This window comes from Cyprinodon variegatus, unplaced genomic scaffold (genome assembly GCF_000732505.1).
Source record: "Cyprinodon variegatus isolate N-32 unplaced genomic scaffold, C_variegatus-1.0 Scaffold974, whole genome shotgun sequence".
Lineage (NCBI taxonomy): Eukaryota > Metazoa > Chordata > Actinopteri > Cyprinodontiformes > Cyprinodontidae > Cyprinodon > Cyprinodon variegatus.
This window is the reverse complement of record NW_015151427.1, coordinates 274,046-283,438: the sequence shown is the minus strand read 5'-3', so window position 1 is coordinate 283,438 and position 9,393 is coordinate 274,046. Positions and strand designations below refer to the sequence as shown.

At 40.0% G+C, this 9,393-nt stretch overlaps 1 protein-coding gene across 15 annotated transcripts in view; it reads right to left on the bottom strand.

Annotated features, from left to right (window-relative positions):
- Positions 1-1,337: 1,337 nt before the first annotated feature.
- The window catches only part of obscn (obscurin, cytoskeletal calmodulin and titin-interacting RhoGEF), a 73,461-nt gene continuing 65,405 nt past the window's right edge, over positions 1,338-9,393 (bottom strand). For all 15 annotated transcript variants that reach the window (XM_015398948.1, XM_015398934.1, XM_015398937.1 and 12 more), the window contains 11 exons: positions 8,635-8,751; positions 8,374-8,538; positions 8,122-8,280; positions 7,864-8,041; positions 7,652-7,765; positions 7,385-7,552; positions 6,912-7,014; positions 5,487-5,616; positions 5,007-5,100; positions 4,806-4,848; positions 1,338-3,468 (listed from right to left, as the gene is read on the bottom strand). In XM_015398948.1, the coding sequence (XP_015254434.1) occupies positions 2,373-3,468; positions 4,806-4,848; positions 5,007-5,100; positions 5,487-5,616; positions 6,912-7,014; positions 7,385-7,552; positions 7,652-7,765; positions 7,864-8,041; positions 8,122-8,280; positions 8,374-8,538; positions 8,635-8,751 (2,367 nt within the window). In that variant the 3' untranslated portion in view covers positions 1,338-2,372. The remainder of the gene's footprint in view (positions 3,469-4,805; positions 4,849-5,006; positions 5,101-5,486; positions 5,617-6,911; positions 7,015-7,384; positions 7,553-7,651; positions 7,766-7,863; positions 8,042-8,121; positions 8,281-8,373; positions 8,539-8,634; positions 8,752-9,393) is intronic.

Below are 9,393 nucleotides of genomic sequence, written 5' to 3'. Positions count from 1 at the left end.
TAAATATAAGTATCTATGATGAGGGTTAAAGTTTGCAGTCAATGAAAACAAAGCTGGGTTTGTATTAACATGTTTCACAAGATCCATTAAAAAATATCTTAGGAAATATGTTATAAGGGTAGCAATGAGGTATACTGACTGGACAGGTGTCCTTTGAAATCTTCCATCGGTTACTTATGGTGCTGTAGGCAATAGGATGATTGCAGCTTGGGAGAGCTACAGCTGAAGTCTGGTGTTTTTTTTTTTTTTTTATCTTTATGTTCAGGACTGGCTTAAAATAAGGAATAAAACAGTTGAACACATGTCCTGCATACACCTGTGTGTTGTGAGGCATAAAGCACTGCCTCTGTTTTGTGAATTACAACCTGTGTAAAACCTCTGCTTCACATTTCTTTCGAAGTACCCCTGTTTGCGCACCCTTTTTAAACTACATTTTTTTCTGTGCTGAGATTTTCTCTTAATCATTCTGAATACAGCCACCTTCTTTTCAATTTACCCATTTGTTAAAACCTCCTTTTCGAGACTAACGCTGTCAGCTCGACTACTGTGTACTCGTCATCCTCCTTTAATCCAGGATTGGGTCGATGGGGCAGCAGTTTCAGCAGAGACTGGGGAAAGCCGAGGCGCTCCCATGTCAGCTGAGAGGCATAGTCCCTCCAGTCCTGGGTCGTCCCTCGGGCCTCCTCCCGTTTGGATGTGCCTTCGCAGATCATGGGGCATCCGACAAAGATGCCAGAGCCACCATAGCTGACTCTCGGTGTGGAGGAGAAGCAGCTCTTCTCCTATCCTTTCCTGGATGTTTTAGAGAGACCCCAGCCACACAGAGGAGAAAGCTAATTTCAGCCTCTTGTATCTCGTTCTTTTGGTCACGATTCATGACCATAGGTGAGTGTAGGCCAACCCGTAGATTGAGAGCTTTGCCTTTTCCCTCCGCTCCCTCTTCACCCATACAGACCTGTGCAGCGTCTGCATTATAGCGGCACAGAACCGCCTATAAATCTGCTCCATTCTTCCCTCACTCATAAACCTTTTGACTTACTAGTTCCGCAGTGATTGCTTTGATCACAACATAGTTATAATACCAGAAGATAACTGTAAAAAAGGTATTTTATTAGTTTTATATATAAAATCTTAGAATAAAGACTATAGCAATAATTATCAGGAATGTATCCCTAAAGTATTGATCCATCCCTATAATTATTCTACTAAATGTTTGAATTTCAATTCCTAAAATGAATATCTGAAATACTATTTCCTGACATGCATAATTCACTCAGTTTAACCCAAACCCATAGCTATTTCTAAAGGAATAATAGAAGAAGCAGGTTATTTTGGGAGTTTTCTGTACATTTATTTAACACTGTGCTCAACCTAATTTTCCTCTCGAAAACTACACATGAACATTTCAAACAATAATCCGTCGGAGCCATAATATAACAGCATACATAGTCCATACCAATTACATGGTACCTTATACCAACACAAGCACTGCAACATTTGTAAAGAACGTAGTAAAGTCCTTGAATTTAACATTTTCACTTACATACAAGATGATTCTGTTGAACACATTTGCTGTAGAAAGCAAATACATGCAGTCACTCGTGTAAATATGTCACTGACACACAAAACTCCCCTGTGAGTTTGCATGCAACTGCAAATCATTAAAAAGGCAGGAAAAGGGCTAAGAAGCGTGGTAAAACGAGAGCTAATGCTAGAGTATGGGGGGACTTATGGTTCAGGTAAAGTGTACTTGTAGTGCAAAACAGGTTGTAGTGCACTCCAGTGTTACTACTGCTTACCAAGGAATCATTCATACATCAAGGCAAAAGTTTCTAGAATTTAATGGCACACCACTGGTTTAACCTAACAGTAATACAGAAAGCCAAAGTCTATGCCATGTTATACATACTTTCTCCTTCAAAAATTCAAGAAAGTTTCTGCAAGAAAAAAAGAGCTGTGATAGTCATTTTACTGCTTGGATAAGTTCCTTTTGCAGAGATGATGATTTTCATGGTGGCACATCTATGAAAACGACCATCAAACTGATGAACGACAAAAGGTTTCTTCATAGAGCTCTGTCCACTTTATTCATGCTGCATGTCACACATCACAAAAAATACAGACAGAGCTGAAACCTGCTTACAGTGACATGTTTATCTCTACAGTTTACAGTTTCCACATTCCCTAGCCTATAGAAAACGCTGAATCCCACAAAAACAACTGAGGATCAGACTATTTTCTGACTGGCTGCTTCAATATGGAATGGTTGCTTTTTTTTATGTAGCAGATATATTTTTTTAGATTATTTTAATAATGTAAGTAGAAATGAATCCATTTAAGACTAATGATTTGTGTTGCGAATTAAAAGTTGTTTATTGGTTTTGAAAGGGTTTCTCTTTAATTTGGAGAGTGACAGGCTTTCCGACTGATGTGTAACCGTAGGTTTGGGTGGACACCTTAGTTTTAAAGCTCTGCTGCCCGCCCTCCACTCTCTGTACCTCAGTGCAGTAAGAGGGCTGCACCTCCAGCTTGGCGTGGCTCACTTGGATTGGGACTTGTCTCTCCATCCTGGTTCGAGCCCCGCTGGTTTGTGGGGAGACAGATGGAAAAAGACCGCTTGATAGATGCTCCCTGAAGCGGCCGAAGAGGCCCCTTCTCTGCCTTGGAAAAACTTCCGGCCGCCCCACATGGAGAAGCACCGGCTGTCCTACTTGGGACCCCCCGATCTCCCTCTGGAGGACAGAGACCTCACAAGGCTTCTCGTCAGAGACGCGTAAGCTGTCGGAGGAGCCGTAGGTTTCTCCCTCTCCTGGGATGTAATCCTCCAAGTCCTCCAGATTTATAATACGATCCCCTTGTTTCAGATCCACTGGTTCATTCCTCTTACTGTCCTCATCATCCGGTTCAAAGATAACAGTTTGTTGATCATCCAGGTCATCGATATCTTCAGCAAGCGTTGCGATGTTTGGCAGTTCATATGGTTCTCTCGATGCAGAGCCAGAGGCAGTCTGAGGCTCCTCTTCCTCCCAGGAGACGGTCTGGCTGCTGATCTCGTCTTTAAGATGTTCCTGTTTCTGTTCCACCAGCTTGTTGTTTGAGTTGTTAACGTTCAGGTTGTCCAGAGGAGACCTCTTGGGACGGGAGGGGGTTGCTGCACGATCTGAGCCTGCAGGTGAGATCCCTCTTCTTCTGGACAGTCTGGGAGACTTATTGACCTTATACTCAATGACTTCCTCCACTTCAACCCACCTGGGCTTGCTTTCTGCTGCCCTGGCTCCAGCCCCCTCGGGCTCAGTGACATAGAGGGTTGGGATGGTGGTCTTTCTCTGGGTCGGCATCCTTCTTGGCCTGGTTGCAGGTAGTTCAGGGGTGGAAGTTTCTGAACGGTGGGCTCCAGTGACACTCAAGCCTGGAGATCTGTGTCTCCTCATGCGTGGGTTTTTCACAACAGTGGTAATCGTCTCCTCGCTGTGATAAATAAATGAAAGCATTAGAAGAGGTACTACAAAACTTTGCAAAAAACACACTGATGATTGGAACTAAAAGGCTTTAAATAGCTACTCCATCTTCAAGATAAGAATTCAGGCATTTGTATGAAAGCAGTCAAACTCACGTTTGATACAGTTTATTGCTGAGAGAACATGTCTAGTTCAGTTTTTCTATTTGTTTTCTGTCATAGAACAAAATACAATCAAGACAAAACTCACCATCCTAAAAACAAGCTTCTGTGCCCATATGTAGCTCTTGATTTCACAAGGCAAAAGCAACTAATCTGCCCTTTTTTTGCTTATTTGCATTTTTTTCTTCTTCCCTCCTTCAGAGGTAGTTTCTTACATTTTGTACAGCTGCAGCATAATGTTAAAGCCTTATTTTAGAGCATTGCAAGGACATATTTTGATAAGAGGAAGAACATGAAGTTATCTTGTCATCTACCTAAACTAGATTTTCCAAATAATGTTTAATAATGCTGTCTGCTCAGGTTAATTTATGTGTCTGTTGCAATGTCATCAACCTAAATATACACAGCTGAATCAGCAAGGGAATTTTATTTCTGTTTTTTTTTTCAAATGTGGTAATCTAAATACTGTATAAAAATATATGCTTTCAATATTTTCCATGAGACAAATACATACGACTCTATAATAGATTAAGTTGCTGTGTAAATAAGACCTAAATGTTTACCTGCCCTTTTATTTAGTTGCACAAGTCATACTAAGCAGCAGGGTTCCCAGCTTAAAGGAACAAACTAGCACCTCCTTTTCTCATCTCCATGATAAAATCATTTAGTGCACAGACTTTAAATACTACACAATCTATAGAAAGGCATACACACAGAAAAAATCTCTATTTTAGTCTTAAAAAGAAAACACTCTACAGCTGAATAAAACTTTAGCTCTCAAACAAAAACATCATTTTTATTAAGAAGATAATAAAACTAACTTTCTTAGAGGACAACTGTGTATTCTGAAGCCCCATCTTGTGGCTCTTCAGCAACTTCACAGGAACTCCCAATAACCAACATAAATGCTATAGAAACTAGACATGGTTTATATATAGAAGAGCTAGATTATTTACAGACATTTCCCAACGAAATGTTACTGATTTTACAAATAATAATTTTCTTAATCTGATTTTGCATCACAAATAAACTATATCTTTTTCACTTTTCTAAGTGATGAGTTGCTTTTTTTTTTGCAGCCCCTGAACAACTTTGATTAGTAAAAGAGAGAAAAAAATTTTTTCTCTGTAAACTCCTCTATGTAACAAAATGCACAGAGGGAAAAAATGTTCCTGATCACACTTACATGATGATGGTCTTCTTCGGTAGTTTAGTCTCCTGTTCGGTAACTAAAAAAAAAAAAAACATCAATAACTGAGTGAGCACCGCCTAAAGTAGTTGCTATGTAGTTGAAATGTTGAAAAGAATAAATAATAGGCTCTGCCTAAACTCATTTAAAGTAGTAAAAAGCAAAGTGATGATGAAAAGGCAGGCAGAGAAACCGTACCTTCAATGGTGATGCCCTGTTCCCCAGTACGGGCCACAGCAGAAGGAACTACTAAATCAGCAGCACACTTGGCACTGCCGAGGCGGTTTGACAGCTGGCAATAGAAGGAAAATATATTTAGAGTTCTAAATATGACTTTCTACTGCTTATTGGTATTAGATAGCTTCAAATAAAGTTCTTAGGAGTAGAAATTTAAAAAAATATTACAATCAAATCTGCCCTTAGAGACCCTCAATGAACCCAGCAGACTTAATCAAGAAGTTATTCCAGCAAAACCTTCTCTGGTAAAGGAGGTTTTAAACATGATCTAAATCTTTTCCTTTTGTTGATATTTAAAAGATGAACTCGATAGAAAAAATGTAAATGCACATACCTATTAATAACAAAAACAACTCAAAGTTTTGTCCTTTTTTTTTACACTAAATGTCCAAAAAACAAAACAAAACTATAAACATAAAAACAGCAGGAGAGCTAGTTTACCTCACACTCGTAGTGTCCAAGGTCTCTCTCAGTCAGGTTTTTTATAATCAGAACTAGAACCCCGCTACGGAGTTCACTGTAGGTTTGATACTTCTCCTGGTCAGTCAATAATCGTCCATCTTTGAACCACCTTTAACAAGTACAGAAAGATGACCATGCGAAATGTAGTTAGCCTTGCAGATATTTCACAATTGTGAACATTTTCTCATTTTGTGATGTAAAAAATAAATAAAATCTGAAAAATTGTGGTGTGAAACTGCAGTCCTAGCTAAATTCATAAATGTAGTGCAACCTGTAGCTACCATAAGTCACCTATTTGTGTGTGTAATTTAACAAAAGAAAGTATTTCCTGGCTCAAGTGGAGGAGTTTAAGTATCTAAGGGAAGAATGGAGCAGGAGATTGACGGATCAGTAGGCCTGCTGCTATACTGTGGACGCCGCACTGGTTTGCCGTACTGGTTTGTCGTGATGAAGAAAGAGCTGACCAATAAGGCAAACGAGGCTCTGGATTTACCAGTCTATGTTCCTTCACTCATCTGTATCATGACAGAAAGAACGAGATCCCAGGTACACGTGACTTTAGAGCAGACATCCCCAAAGTCAGTCCTCGAGGGCTGCTGTCCTGCAGGTTTTAGAGGTTTCCCTGCTTTAGCACAGCTGATTCTGATGACAGCAGTTCAGCAAAAGCCTGTTAATCAATTAACAATGTAAATCAGCTGTGCTGGAGCAGAGAAACCTCTAAAACCTGCAGGACGGTGGGCCTTGAGGACCGACTTTGGGGATGCCTGCTGTAGAGCTTTCTCAACGGTGTGGCAGGGCACTTCCCTAGAGGCAGGATGAGGAACTCAATCATCCAGGAGAAGCTCGAAGTAGAGCCGCTTCTCTTCCGCATCAAGAGGAGTCAGCTGTGATGGCAGGGATATTTTTTTCAGATCCCCCCTTGACCCCTCCCTCCAAGCACATCTCATCGGTAAAATGCCCAGGAGATGACCCAGGACATGATGGAGGGACTATGCTTCCCCCAGCAGAGCTGGAGGAGGTATCTGGGAGGAAGGAAGTCTAATAGTGATGCTGCTGATACTGCTGCCTCTGCAACCTGAGGAAGATGACGACTACGAAGTACATCTCTTTAATAAGGCCTCAGATGCTCGTAATAGTGTTTGAAAAGGGTGATTAATGTCATGATAAGTGCATGCCACAGTTTTCAAATCTGTATTTGTAAAAAAAAAAAAAAAAAAACAAGTTAAAAACTGCCCCATCATTGTCGACCACATTAGAATTTGTTGCACACTACAAAACGTCTCGCCTTTCAATGCACACTACAGAAAAACCCAATAAATCATAGTGAAGTTTGGTGTTCTAATCTGACAAAATGGGATAAAATTAAGTGCCAAATGTGATAGCAAGGATTCAAAGTAGTCCTACCTTATTTTGGGGTTGGGGGCACTCTGAATCACACAGGTGAACTGAGCATCTTCTCCAGCAACAAAAAGAGCATTCCTTAATTTATTTACAAAACGAGGAGGCACTGCAAAGAGATAAATAACATGTTTAAGCTGTGGTAACAAAATCAACGACTCATCATTGACAAAAGAAACAGAAAAGTTGTTCAACTTGAAAATAACCTGGAGTTTGCCTCCTCTCTAACTGTACTCTGAGAAACTGCCAAATAACTCATATGAACACGGCCACTGCTGTGGATAATCCACCTTTGTTCTCTGTTTAAATGATCTGAGGTGGAGTTGTTACATGTTGAAGAGATGTGTTCTTACCTTCTCCTATAAAATGCCTTTCTAATTTGGATCGACATACATTTTTAATGACTTTTTGATTTGTGGTTAAAAACTTCCCTGGTAATATGAAGGAACAGGTGACAAATTCTTTGTATACTAGCTTACCTTGAACAGTGATTTTTCCAAGAGTACTTGCATTGCCTGCTGGGCTTGTTGCAAAGCACATGTACTGGCCAGAATCATCTGCTGTCATGTTATCCAGGATCAATGTGCAAGAGCCGTCAGGGTCCTCTATGATGATGTGATGAGGATCTGCCTCTACTACACGGCCATCTAAAACAGGTCAGATAAGCTAGTTTATAAACCAAGTGACTTATTTAGAATAATGTAAAACATTAAGCATGAGGAAATACAATGGAACAAATGTCATACCTTTGTACCAGGTAACTACAGGTTTGGGCACCCCCGTGACTTTGCAAGCAAGTTTAACTGTTTGACCCAGTTCTGCTGTACAGTTTGCCAAAATTTCTTCAAAATCAGGTGGACCTGGAAGAAAATGCATATTTTAACAGTCAACATCTATAGTGGAAGAGAGATTAAAACAAGGTTAATGGGAATCAAAGCAAGTGAAAGGGGGCTCTCACTCCATGCAGGCATAGTGTAGCGCTGCTGCAGTTCCCTGAGGTCTCGCAACCAGGAGTTCTTGATGGTAACCGTTCGGGCCTGTAAAGTGTATTTTCTTACAGTGTCCTCCCGTTCATGCCAGATCTCAAATGCACGGTCGTCTCCTTCCACCGTTTCATTCACATCGATGTTATTCAGCTGCAGTGAGTTAAATAATAAATCAAGATTCATGCTGCGTCTCAAATAAAATGTAAAACACACATAAAATAATTTCTTACCTTCATCATGTTCTTAAAAACATATGCCTGTGTGTCAGTGTTGCTGTCCCTTTTGGGTTTGCAGATGATACAGTAGTTCCTAAAGAGGAAGACGTGACGGTGGTGACCCCTAGAAGATGTTCGAATACCAGGAGCTCCCTCCCACACTTGGAAAGGTCCCTTTAACAAAAGAATAAATAAGAATATAAAAACAATCATACAGAGAAAGTCACCCAAGTGCCTACAATGAGTAATAACCAAAGAAAATATTACCTGTCTGATTGGCTCTCCAAGAACTTCCAGGGTAGCTGGATAGTTCTCAATCAGAGAGACATGGTGGGTATTCTCAGAGCGCTGTGGAAGGGCAGACACCATTGCGTATGCCTCTTCCAGGAGGCAGCAGTTCTGCCCATTTCTTGCCTTGTTTCGAATTAGATCCTGCAGATGAAAGGTAAAAATGTCTGGAAAAGCTGTTGTGACGACATTACCTCACATTAAGAGAGGAATCAAATTTGTTTCCACCAAAACTGTCACCTTAAGGAAGGCCTTGTACTTCTGTATCCTCTCCAGTGGTTGCTGCAGGTAACCATTGATACTTCGAACTGGGGGATCTGCAGGGTTTGCATTTGCTTGCTCTTTCTCAGTATATTCCTTTAAAGGTAAATCATTGATAAGTGAATTTTAATGATCTTCATAATTCTTCACAGATAAAAACTGTGGCATAGTTTTGTACAAAGTAGCTCTGGGTCAATACTCTATACCAGTGATTCCCAACTGGGGGTACGTGTAACACTAGTGGTCCGCGGGTGCATTGCAAGGGGTGCATGAAAATATTCTATTTCTTAGATTGTAAAATAATATAAGGCTTGGATCTGTTTTGCTTTGCGAGGACTCAATTGAAATATTAAACAAGCTTTTATCAACCAAAAATTTAGTTTTTCTTATAAGTTTGAGTTCACCTTCAGCTTTGACACACATCCAAACCAAACAGAGGAACAGATTGGATGTAGAGATCAGCCTGGGATCAGCTGTTTTTCACACTGAGCTATAAGAGCTCATCAAAGCAAGCTCAGGTGTCTTGATCAAAATTAAGTAAAACTAATTAGGTTAGTCTGACTGTAATTTTTATTCTGTATTTTGTTCCCAATTTATCAAGTATAAATGTGATTATTAGAGTTACTCAGATGAGCTCCAGTTTTATAAATACGGGTTTATAATCTGATTTTATTTTATATTTCTAACTTTTTCTTTACTAACTTCCAGGGAACATATTTATCATGTTTTTTTTTTTTT